The 12394-nt window shown below is 61.3% G+C and overlaps 2 protein-coding genes across 11 annotated transcripts; one reads left to right on the top strand and one right to left on the bottom strand.

The window, feature by feature from the left end:
• Nucleotides 1–707: 707 nt before the first annotated feature.
• ATXN7L3 (ataxin 7 like 3) lies at nucleotides 708–7907 on the top strand. Of its 6 annotated transcripts, none has more exons than XM_040989266.1 (13): nucleotides 708–939; nucleotides 2240–2350; nucleotides 2634–2766; nucleotides 2933–3104; nucleotides 3243–3340; nucleotides 3512–3534; nucleotides 3843–3888; nucleotides 4114–4142; nucleotides 4429–4497; nucleotides 4733–4776; nucleotides 4911–4982; nucleotides 5089–5246; nucleotides 5343–7907. In XM_040989266.1, the coding sequence occupies exons 2-13, from the start codon at nucleotides 2300–2302 to the stop codon at nucleotides 5489–5491; spliced, it is 1044 nt and encodes a 347-aa protein (XP_040845200.1). In that variant the 5' UTR covers nucleotides 708–939; nucleotides 2240–2299; the 3' UTR covers nucleotides 5492–7907. The 6 variants fall into 6 exon arrangements, with proteins under 6 accessions (XP_040845200.1, XP_040845196.1, XP_040845197.1 ...); XM_040989262.1 differs by lacking the exon at nucleotides 708–939 and adding an exon at nucleotides 1137–1650 and having other exon boundaries at nucleotides 3822–3888; nucleotides 4057–4142; XM_040989263.1 differs by lacking the exon at nucleotides 708–939 and having other exon boundaries at nucleotides 1137–2350; nucleotides 4057–4142.
• Nucleotides 7908–7984: 77 nt separating this feature from the next.
• TMUB2 (transmembrane and ubiquitin like domain containing 2) lies at nucleotides 7985–11755 on the bottom strand. Of its 5 annotated transcripts, none has more exons than XM_040989274.1 (3): nucleotides 11641–11755; nucleotides 9371–9922; nucleotides 7985–9202 (listed from the first exon to the last, which is right to left on the bottom strand). In XM_040989274.1, the coding sequence occupies exons 2-3, from the start codon at nucleotides 9895–9897 to the stop codon at nucleotides 8839–8841; spliced, it is 891 nt and encodes a 296-aa protein (XP_040845208.1). In that variant the 5' UTR covers nucleotides 9898–9922; nucleotides 11641–11755; the 3' UTR covers nucleotides 7985–8838. The 5 variants fall into 5 exon arrangements, with proteins under 5 accessions (XP_040845208.1, XP_040845209.1, XP_040845210.1 ...); XM_040989275.1 differs by lacking the exon at nucleotides 11641–11755 and adding an exon at nucleotides 11129–11594; XM_040989276.1 differs by lacking the exon at nucleotides 11641–11755 and having other exon boundaries at nucleotides 9371–9533; nucleotides 9645–10436.
• Nucleotides 11756–12394: the final 639 nt, after the last annotated feature.

The raw sequence follows: 12394 nt of genomic DNA, 5'->3' as shown, positions 1-12394 counted from the left end.
GGCGGGGGCGCATGGGCCGGAAGGCGTCCCAGGCTCGGCTGGCAGCCGGCGCTCTCTTTCGACGCCACCCGCTGCCTCCGCCCCCGAGCCGGCCGGGACGGCACAGCGTCCCCGCCCCCAGCGCACCGCGCACCTCACCTTGAACGCTGCTCCACCCACTCGCACCCTATTGGGTCTCCCGGGCAGAGGCCACGCGGCGATTGGCTCGGGTGGCCCGAAGAGGCCCCGCCCATCTCCCCGCCCCCGGCTCCGTCCGCCGGTACTTTGGACGGCGGCGTGGCGCCCCTCCTCCCCTCCCGGTCCCCGCCCCCTGGAGCAAATGCTGTCGAGCTGCGGCCGCGGGGCAGATGCACGCGCTCGGGCCCTTCTAGCAGGCGCGAGCAGTCGCTGGACGCGCGAAAGCGAAAGGAGGAAGAGGAAGGGAGGGCGAGGGCGGGGTGTTGCGGAGGGGCGGGAGGAGGAAGAGGAGGAGGTCGGGGCGCGCTCGCGCTGGGCCTCGCGCCCGCGCGGAGGGAGGAGAGGGGCGCGCGCGCGCACGCTCGCGTCCTCGCTCGCTCCATCCATCCATCCTCCGGTCGCGGCACGCGCGCGCGCTCCGGGCTCGCGCCGCACCCCCCGCCCGGGAGAGGCGGGCTGGAGTGGGGGGCGGGGGGAGGGGCGCGCGGACGGCGCGCGGACTGCGCGCGGGCGGGGTGAGGTGAGGAGGAGGAGGAGGAGGCGGCGACGGGACGAGAAGGGAGGGGAAGGGGCCATGGCCGCCCGGTGAGGCGGCGAGGCGGGGGGGCGGCCCGACCCCCCGGCCCCGGGCCCTGGGCCCCGGGGAGAGGCGAGGACGGACCGACGGACATGGGGCTCCGGAGCAGCAGCCGCCGCCGCCGCCGCCGCCGGAGGACGCGGCCCTGAGAGGCCGCCGGGCCCCGGCGCGGCCCCCCGGGCGGGGTGAGTACGGGACGGAGACGGGAACGGGGGAGGGGCCTGCGGGGGGCGGGGGGCGGGGCCCGAGGCGGGGCTTGGGCCCCCTCCCCCCCCAGGTCTGGGTCAGCGCCCCTTCCCCTCCCCCCTGGGCCGACGCGGAAACGCCCGGCTTCCCCCGGCTTCCCGGCCCGGCCGGGGCCCCCTGCTCTCCCCCTGTCTGGGTCCCCCCTTGGGCGGGGCAGGGCCGGCCGGGGAGGGGGCGCGGGGCCTTTGTTAGGGAGCCAGGCCCCAGCCCCCGGGACAATAGAGACACCCTCCCGGACTCCTCTGCCCGGTTGGGCCGGGCCGCCGGCAGGCCGGGCAGGAACGGGGCCGGGACGCGTCCCACTCTGCCCACTCTCGGGGGGTCGGTCTGGCCCGGCCCGGCCCGGCGCCGGCCTCGGGCGGCTCGGCTCTCCTCCCCCCAGTCGGTATGATGCCGCAGCAGTGCCGCAGGGACGGGGGAAGAGCCGAGGCCCGGCCTCCTACCCTGCCCAGTGCCCCTGGCTCATTTGTCAGTCCCCACCCCACGGGAGGCTGGCAGCTCCTGAAACTCGTACCCACCGTTCCCAGGGGCCCCGGACTGTGGGCGCTGTTTCGGAATCCTTTGGTGGGGCGTGCTGGACTTTGGGGCTCTTGGAGAGACTTCCGGGCAGGTCCTGAGGGAGGGCGGGTGGTTCTCGGAAGGAAGAACAGGTAAGGGGAGTGCCCTGCTGCTGGCATGGCGTGCCAGCCCACCACGCGCCGGCCCCCGTGCTCGCGCGGCGGTGGCGGCGGGGCCGCAGCTGGCGATGCCCTTTTGCGCTGGGTTTCTGCGGGCTGTGCCCGTGTTGCGGAGCGGCCGGCTCGTTTCCAGGGAGGACCGAGTGGGGTGAAGGTTGTAGGGTCCTAGGGCCAACGCCACTTCTGGTAGCAGTACCCCCCCAAGTGGACATACTGGCTGAGAACAGAGGTGACCAGAGAGAGCCTTAGGGAAAGGGGGTTGTATTTAGGAGTCTGTGCAGTTCTCTGCCACACCCTGTGGGTTTGCTTTGGGGCCTTGGAGTTCCTTCTCCGTCTGCTGCATTGCACCATGGGTACCAGAGAGGGGTTTGAGTTTGGGGGGCCTGGGGTGAGTGGTGGCCTTGGACTGTGCCTGGCAGGGGAGTGCGGGGCCTGAGCTGAGGCCTGGAAGGACTAGGCCAGCACCCTTGGGCCTCAGGCCTGAGAGAGCCTGGTGCCCAGCTTCAGCTCTGGGCCCCGAGGTGCCAGGATTCACAGCGACACCCCACCCCCGTTTGTGCAGCCGTGTTGCCGCCCGCTGTGCTATGAGCAGTCAGAGCGCCGTCTCCACCAGAGTTTACAAATGAAAATGGAGGAAATGTCTTTGTCTGGCCTGGATAACAGCAAACTAGAGGTGAGGGCTCCCCCACGTGTGCCTCTAGCTCTTTTTCTTGGTGTCTCCACGGCACACTGTCTTGGCGTGCCCACCCAAGAGGGACGTGGGTAGTCAGGCTCATTCCTTCAAAGGACTGGCCAGCTGGAGGAGGCCTGAGGATCCAGGAAGAAGAAAGAAGGCGAAGTCAAGATGGGAAGAATGGCAGGGCGTGTGCTGCTGGGCTGGGGCCGCTCGGTGGGCCATGCGATGGCCGAGAGTTGCTGGCAACTGCTGACCACCTGTGTTCTCCCCCGGGGCGTAGGCCATCGCTCAGGAGATCTACGCGGACCTGGTAGAGGATTCTTGCTTGGGATTCTGCTTTGAGGTGCACCGGGCTGTCAAGTGTGGCTACTTCTTTTTGGATGACACGGACCCTGAGAGCATGAAGGATTTTGGTGAGCTCCAGGGAGGGAGGAGAGCCGCAAGGTTCCCACTTGCTTCTGGGAACCGGCCTGGATGAAGACCACCCCTGTCCCACGGCAATTCTGCGAGGCTAGTCAGAGGAACAAGAGGGGAGGGTACCCTGGCTGCCCCTGACCGCCATGCCTCTCCTGTCCCCAGAGATCGTGGACCAGCCGGGCTTGGACATCTTTGGACAGGTTTTCAACCAGTGGAAGAGTAAGGAGTGTGTGTGCCCCAACTGCAGCCGCAGCATAGCTGCCTCCCGCTTTGCCCCCCACCTGGAGAAGTGCCTGGGAATGGGTCGGAACAGCAGCCGGATCGCCAACCGCCGGTGAGGGGCTTCCCCATGCCATGGCTCCAGGCCTGCCCACTGGGGGGTGCTCCCTTAAAGGGTGCTTCCCTGGAGTTGTGGTGATATGGGCAGGGCGGGGCAGCAACTTTGACCCTCTCTGTCCCCTTCCCTTGGCAGGATTGCCAACAGCAACAACATGAACAAGTCTGAAAGTGACCAGGAGGATAATGATGACATCAATGACAATGACTGGTCCTATGGCTCAGAGAAGAAAGGTGACTGGTTGGGATCTGGGGAGACCTGGGAGGCATGGTGAGGAGATGGGTAGGCTGTGGTCACAAGCTGTCTAAAGTGCCAGGAGGAGTGTCACTGTAGCCTTTTGGTTGGCTGCCCTTAGAGTGAGAACTCAGCAGTAACCCTGCTCTATGTTCTTCTGTCCCTGACAGCCAAGAAGAGGAAATCAGACAAGGTGAGAGCGGGGCAAGCCTGGGGGAAGTTGGGGCGAAGGCCAGGTACCCTCCCCCTTGGGCAGGGGCTCTGATGCCATCTGAGGTCATGGGGGCCTCTGTGGGTTTGGAGAGGGAGGTATCTCGTGGGCATGGGGGCAGAAGAGGCCTTGGGCTGATGGGAGGGAACAAGGGCAGCCGAGCCTCTTACTGGGGAGGGAAAGCAGGCATTTGAGGATGTTTCTTTGTCAAATCTTTTTTCCTTCCCTGGGTTCTCGGCTCCCCCTTGTCGTTACCCTTTTCCCCAAAGCTATGGTATCTCCCATTCCAGAACCCCAATTCCCCTCGAAGATCCAAGTCTTTAAAACACAAAAATGGTAAGTGGGGCTGGGGCACCAGAAAGGCTGCTTACAGTGGATCTGGGACGCATTTCTGGGGTGGGGGCATGGTGGGGTGGTGGGTGGGGGGAGAGGCTGTGGGGAAGAGTGTTGAGGGCGGGCCTGTGATCCTTCTATCACCCCCACTTCCTCTCTGGTTATTTTCAGGGTTCTCTGTCTGTACCTCTGCATCAAACACCCTTCCCCTTCTTTTTTCTTCTTCAGGGGAACTTAGCAATTCGGATCCTTTTAAGGTGAGCAGAGGCTGTCTCCCTTTTGTTCCCTCTCGGGGGGTCCTTGCTGGAGTAGTGGGGGCTGAAACGCTGATAGCCAGCAGCACTAGAGTTGCTCGTGGGGTCAGACACATCCTGGTTCCTCCTGGCCCTACCCCGACAGTTCTGCAGCTGGGCCCAGAGGCCCTGGGAAAGCCCGCCAGGCAGTCTCCATGCCCCTCGCTTAGAGAGGGAGGAGGGCCAGGACTGTCCATGCCACACTGATGCCGCCTGCTGCTGCTCTCACCCATCTCTGGTTCTCCCGCAGTATAACAACTCCACTGGGATCAGCTATGAGACCCTGGGGCCCGAGGAGCTGCGGAGCCTGCTCACCACGGTGAGCACCCGGGGAAGGGGCAGCCCTTGGGAGTGGCCGGAGCCGCAGGCAGCGGTCAAGGCCAAGCAGGAAGTGGTGACACAGCAGTCAAGGGCCATTGGCATTTGCTTTGGAAGGTAGTTTCCCTGTCCGTTGTGGCCCAAGACCACCTACACAGCCAGGGGCCCACTGTGCTGGTGAGGGCTAGCATCCAGTCAGATCCCCCAGCCCTCCTCAGCTTCTGTTCTTCTTGCAGCAATGTGGGGTGATCTCGGAACACACCAAGAAGATGTGCACAAGGTGAGCATGGATCTTCCATGGGCAGAGAGGCTCCTGTCTCCCCTTCTGCTTGGGGCCCTCCTCTCCTGCCTTGGCCACCTCAGGTCCTCAGTCCTTGCCTGCCTCATCAGGGCTGATGGTTCTTTTCTTACCAGGTCCCTACGCTGCCCCCAGCATACGGATGAGCAGAGGCGAACCGTGCGAATTTACTTCCTCGGGCCCTCAGCGTGAGTGACAACCACCACTGCTGCCACCTCCCCCACCAAGAAGGGTGCTGGGCAGTGGGATAGGGGCAGAAGCTGCCTCTCTAAAGCCCTTCCGGTTCTTTCCCAGTGTCCTGTCAGAGGTCGAGAGCTCCCTGGATAATGACAGCTTTGACATGACTGACAGCCAGGCCCTGATCAGCCGGCTCCAGTGGGACGGCTCCTCTGATCTATCACCCTCTGATTCAGGCTCCTCCAAGACGAGTGAAAATCAGGGATGGGGTCTAGGTAGGTGCTGCAGCTGGGCCCCACGGCTGGGATGCCCCCATCCTGCCACAGCCTGATCTCCACCCCTTTTTCTGGCCTTCGTGCCTTCCTCTGCAGGTACCAATAGCTCGGAGTCTCGGAAAACCAAGAAAAAGAAATCCCATCTGAGCCTGGTAGGGACTGCCTCTGGCCTGGGCTCCAACAAAAAGAAGAAGCCAAAGCCCCCAGCGCCCCCGACGCCTAGCATCTATGATGACATCAACTGACTTGGGTGCAAAGGATAGCCTTTGGCTGAGAAGAGCCCTGTGTCCCAACCCCCACCCAGGTGGCACAGCCTGGCAAACGGACGGCTGCTGGGGGTTTGGGCTTGGGAAGGTTGGTGGGCCCAGCAGGCAGAGGATCCAATTATGCACCCCTGGGGGGTGTCAGGGTCTTCTGTGATGGAGCACGACTCCTCGGTGTGCAGGACTCAGACCTGGACATATTATGCCTTGGACATAAGTTTGGTGGGGAGGCGGTATTCCTATTTATTCTGTGAGTTACTGGACGTCCAGCTAGGCCAGGGGCCTGACCTGGGCACTGTGCCAGGGCACTGCCTGCCTCCCACCCCAGGAACTGGACTAAGCCCTGCCGAGGGGCATTGTGGCTCCCTGGAGGCTGTGGGTTGGAAGCTGAGCCTGGAGGGGCCTCCCCTGCCCCAGGCTGCCCTCAGCAATGTGAATGGGTCTGGTGCTTGGAGCTGAGGGGCAGGGCTGGGCATGTCCTGTCTGTGTGCAGAATCCTATCAAATGCCCCCAATCCCAGGGGCAAGCAGGCAGCCAGTGCGCTGTCTGCTGAGGTGGGCGTCCAGAACTGCCGCCACCTTCCCTGCCTCTCACAGGGGCAGCCCTTTCCCCTCAGTCCCCATGGGCCTCCTTGGCAGCAGGAGCTGTCCTTTTGTTGTTGGGTGCCAGGAAAGGGCCTCTGGCCTCTACAGCTTCAAGGGGCAGGAGAGGGGAGGGTAAGAAGAGGGAGTGGTGTGGATCAGAGCTACTCCCCTCTGCCTCTCCTCCCTGCCCCGGGGCTGGTGAGCAGTGGGGCCCAAGGTGAGAGGGAACGGTGCTGCTTTATTTGACATGTTTTCTTACCTCATTCCCTGCCCCAGGAAGGGGCCCAGCCTCACCCTCCTGGGGTGGCCCCACAGTCCTCCTGCCCACCCTGCCCTGCTGGGGCAGCCCAGGTCCCCAACTGCTGCTGCCACCCCTTCACCTTGACCAGCTTCAGTTCCTCTCAGTGCTCCTCCCTCCAGAGCCTGCCCTGTGTCCCCTCCCTTCGCCGCTTTTAAGTTATTTATTCTGTACTTGTGGTTCGGGGCTCTGAGGAAAACCTGACTCTTGTGCCTCTCCCCCTTTGCTAGGAGTGGGGTGGGAAGAGAGGGTGGTCTTCGTGCCCTGGATTGTCAGAGGACAAAGGGGTGTCATGCCCCTCTGGGGACTGTTGCACCAGTATGCCCACCTGCCTGGTCTACATCTGGAAGAGATGTACCGCCCCACCTCCAGTGGGCACCAGCACTCCCAGGAGCCGAGCTGGAGGACTGCGGTCTGGTCTGAGCAGAGCTGACTGACCCAGGGATGGAGCTGACACTGAGCCCAGTTCTTTGGCGCTTCCTGGACACATCCCTGCCCTCCTCCCAGGAGCCATCCCATGGGTTGGGTAGCTAGTACCCAGGACTGGTTGGACTGACTGGGGTTAGGGACCCTTGAGGGCTAAGGGAGCAACAGAGGTGGGGCTGTGGGGCCCTGTCTGAAACCCCAGGCCCCTGTTGGGGTTGTTTTCATTGTGGCTGATGCCTGGTTACAGATTGGTTTTTAACCCAAGAATGATTATTTTTTAAAAAGCCAAACATACTTTGGCAGCAGATAGAATAAATCCTGGGGCCCAGGCGCCTCTGTTCTTGGCTCTACACAGCCTTCTCCCTCCGTGGGGGAAGCCAGAGGAAGAGGAGCATCTCAGCACGGCCATGGCCAACGGCCACTCTCCCTCCTGGGAGGCAGCTGCAGCTCAGACCCTAGCATCCCCCTTCCCTTCTGGCCTCACCCTTCCCCCCTCTTCTGGTTGGAAAAGGGAGAAGTGGGGAGCAGTCTGGGAACTGGTTTGTTCACATAAACGTCCCCCTTGGTCCTTGGCCCACCCTCAGGGCAGAGTCCCATGCCCAGGCTGGGTAAGAGATGGGCTTGGTCCAGCAGGAACCCTGAGGGAACAAGCAGATCCCTTTCTTCTGGGGAGTGTGCCCCCCCCCTACCATGTAGTTGAACAGGGGCCAGGAGCTCCCCACTTACCTCCCTCTAACAGCAGGCTGTGTGGGTTTCAATTCCCATCCTTCCCACCCTGGCTAGGTGTTGTCCACCCTGTATCCTATCATGTGTCTGAGTGTGTGGGGGGTTCTGTACTAATTCCCATGGCCGGTGGCTTTTTCCTTCCATGCATCACTCCCCCCCGCATGCCCAGGGGCCGCCCGCCTGGCATTACCGCATGCTGGGGTCATTGGGGGAGGGGGGTGGGGCTCACGCTGTCCTGTGGTCTTGAGATTTTTATTTTTGCATATGTAATCCATCCTGTACAGGTAGCTAACTTTGTAAACGCTGTGTATTCCCTTTGCCCCCATGGCTGCTGGTGTAAATAAACTGCAACTCCCGTTGGTAACCCGGCCTACCCCCCTTGTTACATTGCTGAGGAGAGCAAAGCCATTCTTTTAATGTCACTGGAGGCAGCTCCACAGCCATAGTAATAGAACTTTATTCAGAGATAGTGACCCTGCAAGAGCCCCAGACATGAGGGCTCAGGGCCCCAGGAGCCATACCCAGAGCTTGTCCTTGGAGCTGGGCAGGGTAGGATGCTGGCAGAGGGCCAGCACTGTCTCTTGCTCACAGCCTTAGGCCTAGGGGAGTAGCAGCTGTGGCCTGGCTTCTCCCCATGCCAGGGGCTTGGCTCCATGCCCCATTCCCCATCCCAACTGAGCTCTACCAAGACATGAAAAAAAGTGCTCTGAAAGGGGAAAACACTGGGAATTGTCTAGAACATGAGAGATGCCCTATTCCTGCCACAGGGCTGGGAGAAAAGAGGTGGCTGGGAGTACATGAGGAAGACTGGCACAATCTTTATCCCCGCTGGTGTGATTTTACTTGTGACAGACTGGTCCTTGGTTAAGGAGCTGCAGATGGTCCAGGCTCCCCACTGGAGCATGCCAAGCCACCCTGGCAGGCAGCCCTAGGTGCTGGGGGGGAGGAACATGCAGGGCATTTGGGAAGTATTGGGGGTGGTAACTATGCATGGAAGGGAACCCTCAGAACCCAATTTCCCACTGAATCTGCCCATCAGCTTTCAACTCCTTCAGGACTCCTTACGTGAAGAGGACATCCTCTAATCTACCTGAGTTGTATTCACACAGAAGGGATGTATATGTCCCTGGGGACATGAAGAGGTGGTCCTGGGCCTGTGTCCCATGCCCAACAGAGTAGGGGCAATCCCATGTCCTTTCCACTCCTCCCTCCCAGGCCCTTGGGCCCAGCTCTGGCCATGAAGGGGGGAGGCCATAAAGGAGGAAGACCATGCCTTTCATTTTCTCCCTATGTCCTTATCGTCCGTACATCCCAAATACTAGGAAGCTGAAGAAAACTGTGACCCCTACCAAGGAGACAGTGGCGGGTGCTGTGAAGAACTGGCGGTAATTGATACGGAAGTACCAGACCACACCCAGCAGCACCACGAACACGGGCACCATGAGGCTGCCCACGTTGACACCAAGGCTAGCTGGTTCCGCAGCTGAGGGGGCCAGGGAGGCAGAGGGGCCTGCAACAGCTGACCCTGGGGGCGAGCGGTGGCAGTGAATCACACAGTTGTCAGTAATGTTCAGGGAGCGCAGGGTGCGGCCTGGGTCCTGCAGCAGGCGGCCCTGATAGATGAATTTCATCTGGTTCTCTTGTCCAGGGAAGTACTTGCTAAAAAAACAGAGATGAGGAATGAGAAGGCAAACAGCCAAACAAAGGTGCAAGTCTAAGGAAGTAGCCCAGCACCCCGGAAAAGGCTAGACCTCCCAGCTGCCAGTCGAGCCACTATCTGTCCCCCACCAATGGCACTGGCAGCCTCCCACCTTCCAACCCACTCACCTCTTCAGGGCACCCACAGTGTCCTCAGGCCTCGCCACAGCCAGTTCCTCAGTGTCATTGAGGAACTTGAGCCGCACGTTGATGAGGCCGGGGCTGGGTGATGTGCAGGTGCCATCCTCGGACCGCAAGGGGCCTTCCATGTTTGCTTGTCTTTTGGGTAGGCCTTGGATGTCAAGGAGATGCTCCAGGCTGGGCTCAGCACCACCTCCAGCTCCAGACTCCCCTGTGGGGTCTCCCCCACCTTCACCAGCCTCTTCGGCTTTCTCCTCATTACCCTCTGATGGACGTGGGAGCTCACTGGGCTCGGAGGCTCCCTGTCCCGCCACCAGGTGGTCCACATGACCCAGTTGGAGGACAGAAGCATCACCGGCTGACACAATAGTGCCTAGAAGCTGGCTGCTACCGCTGTCCGCTACATAGGTGGAGAGCCAAGCCAGGACCAAGGCTAGAATCAGCACCACCACACCTGCGGCCACCATCACCTCATTTCCCACGCCCTCAATGAGGGGGACGTCAGAGAGCTCCATGCTCTGCCCACCGGCTGCCTCCGGGCTGCAAGAACAAAGAGGGATCATCAGTGGAGCCTGGGGGCTTGGGATCAGCCTTCCAGCTTGGTTGGCCTCTCACTGACCTAGCCCTGAAAGAAAATAACCTTAGGTGGGGGAGGGAGGCACAGAACTTCCTAATCCTGGACCCCAAACCTAAAGCCAAGGACTTCCCTTTGCCACTATTGTGAAACTCACAGGTTCCACACCCTTCCTCTTGCACATGCCAAACTCCCAAGGAGCAGGTCACCAGCAAAACCTCAGCTTTGTGCTGCTACTGCTGCTCTTAAAAAATGCTTATTGAGAAAGCAGAGAGAGAGAGCGAGCGCGCATGTTTCCACCTGCTCCCCAAAAGGCAGCAGCTGCCAGGGCTGGACCAGGCAATCCTGAGCTCCACGTAGGTCACTCCTAAGCAGAGCAAAAACTCGAGGGTTTGGGCCATCCACAGCTTCCCTGGCACCTTAGCAGGGAGCTGGATCAGAAGTAGAGCAGCCAGGACTTGAACCAGTGCTCCAGTATAGAATGGGGGTGCCCCAGCTGATGGCCACTCAACCCACTGTACCACAACCCCTACCCTAATGGCTGTTACTCTGGTGAATGGGGAGAAGCAGGGACTTCTTCTAACACATGGTTAAGCAAACACGCAGCTCTAAGCAATCTGCAATTCAGCTTTAAAGAGACCAGGCACTGGGCAACCACTTCAGCCAGGTCAGGGCCCTGCATCTCCTTCATAGGTCACATCTTCAGGCCCGGATGCTGACAGCCTAGGAAGATGACGTGCTCGTCACCAGGAGTCACGTCACTCCAGTGGGACACCCCACTGGAACAGCATGGTCAGCCAGCAGGTGCACGCCCAAGGGGGAGCAGGATGGCTGGAGAGCTCTCCCAGCCCCTCTTGCAGGTCCCTGTGGTTGCTGTGGAGCTGCGCGCTAGGCTTGCTCCATGCGGTGCCAACTCTTCCCCCCGCCCGCCATGGCCTCAAGGTGTCCCTGGACACATGCAGCGGGGGTCTGACTATTCTGTTAGCACCCACAGGACTTCACTCCGCCTGTCCCTCTATGAAGATCACGCCGTCCAGGAGTCGTTGCTCAGGAGGTGTGAATGGAGCCCAGCAACGCCGGGATGATGTCCACAGCCTGGCCGCACACCTGTTACCGGCTGGGCAACGCCTCAGCCTCCTGGTCTGCAACCGGGTTTAAAAATAGTTACCTACCTCACGAGACTATTTTGCAGATGACGTGAAACTACTGAAGCAATTATTGAGTGCAGTGCTCGGTACACTCAATTGTTCAAAAAGGAAGTGGGAGCAAGCAGTTAGCGCTCCCACAACCAAGTCCTGACGGCCAGAAGGTGACTGTCATGAATTCCGATGGCCAGGGAGAAGCAGCGGCGGCCGCGGGGGGCTCGCGCCGGACCCCACGGCCCCCACGGACCTCTCCTCGGCCTGACGCGGGCCACGGGGTCCGCCACCCCGGTCCGGGGAGCCCGAGGCTCCGCGCAGGGGCCACCTCAGGAGGAGGCCTCCTAGGCCGGTGGCGGGGCCCGAACCCGGCTCCCCCAAGCCCCCGAGGGGCACCACCAGGGGAGGGGGCACAGACCATCCACACCCCTCAAACTTCGGGGCGGGGCTGGGGGACCGGAGGCGGGGCGTGAGGGCGCGAGGAGTCATGGGAAATAAGGGGGCTTGGACTCGCACCACGCTCGAATCCGGAAAGAGGTCCTCACCTGAAGAGTCCAGGCTAAACGTTCCGCCTCCTCCAGGACGGGCCCCTGGACTCGTCTTCCCGTAGGGGCCGGGGGAGGGGCTGGCAACCCTCGACTCGGTCCAGGGTCCCGTCTCTTCCGGCTTCTCCCGGAAGCTGTTAAACCACAAGGAAGTCCCGCCTCCACGCCGAGCACTGATGACGTAAACCTTACGTCAGGCGAGCTGATGTCAACGTATTCTTTAAATAAAAAGGACAGAGTTCTCAGCCCCGGAAAGAGGGGCGGAGTCATTGTTGGCGGGCTCCGGGGGCGAGGCCACGCCCGTGGGGCGGGCCTGGTGGGCGTGGCTTGTAGGCGTGGTCTCACGGCGGGGGAGTTGCCAAGGTCGGCTGCCTGGCCGAGCCCGAGCACCGGACCTTCGCTTGCAGCCTGCGTCCCCTTCGCCTCCCGGGCCGACCGGCCGCTTCCCTCGTCGGCCTCGCGAACTGAGCTCCGCGCTGGCCGAGGCACTGAGGACCGGACTTTCTCAGCTCCGGGCGAGTCGGACTGATGATGGAGGACTTAGGTAGCGCGGGGTCTGGATGAACGCGGCTGGATTCCGCGCAGCTTTAGAACCCCCAGAAAGGAACCAAAGAAAAAGGGAGGAAGTTTGAACAACGGACAGGTGTTGGCTTTGGTGGTTCGTGAACTATTGGTTATAGTATAAATAACGCAGACACACTCCTAAAGTGAAGAGTTCGGTGGTCTGTACAGTCTGGTAGAATAAATGCTGAGA

This window comes from Ochotona curzoniae, unplaced genomic scaffold (genome assembly GCF_017591425.1).
Source record: "Ochotona curzoniae isolate NIBS_2020 unplaced genomic scaffold, NIBS_Ocur_1.0 contig_520, whole genome shotgun sequence".
In the NCBI taxonomy this organism is placed as follows: Eukaryota; Metazoa; Chordata; class Mammalia; order Lagomorpha; family Ochotonidae; genus Ochotona; species Ochotona curzoniae.
Note: the sequence above shows the minus strand (reverse complement) of the source record. Positions and strands in the feature narration are given on the sequence as shown.

Excerpts from the sequence above, each read along its gene's own strand:
- ATXN7L3 (XM_040989262.1), top strand. The coding sequence starts at position 2,300 with ATGAAAATGGAGGAAATGTCTTTGTCTGGCCTGGATAACAGCAAACTA. Across the intron at positions 3,105-3,242 it reads AGCCGGATCGCCAACCGCCG|GATTGCCAACAGCAACAACA; the intron begins GTGAGGGGCTTC and ends TTCCCTTGGCAG. Across the intron at positions 3,889-4,056 it reads GTCTTTAAAACACAAAAATG|GGTTCTCTGTCTGTACCTCT; the intron begins GTAAGTGGGGCT and ends GGTTATTTTCAG.
- TMUB2 (XM_040989273.1), bottom strand. The coding sequence starts at position 9,945 with ATGATCCCTCTTTGTTCTTGCAGCCCGGAGGCAGCCGGTGGGCAGAGC. Across the intron at positions 9,203-9,370 it reads ACTGTGGGTGCCCTGAAGAG|CAAGTACTTCCCTGGACAAG; the intron begins GTGAGTGGGTTG and ends CTGTTTTTTTAG.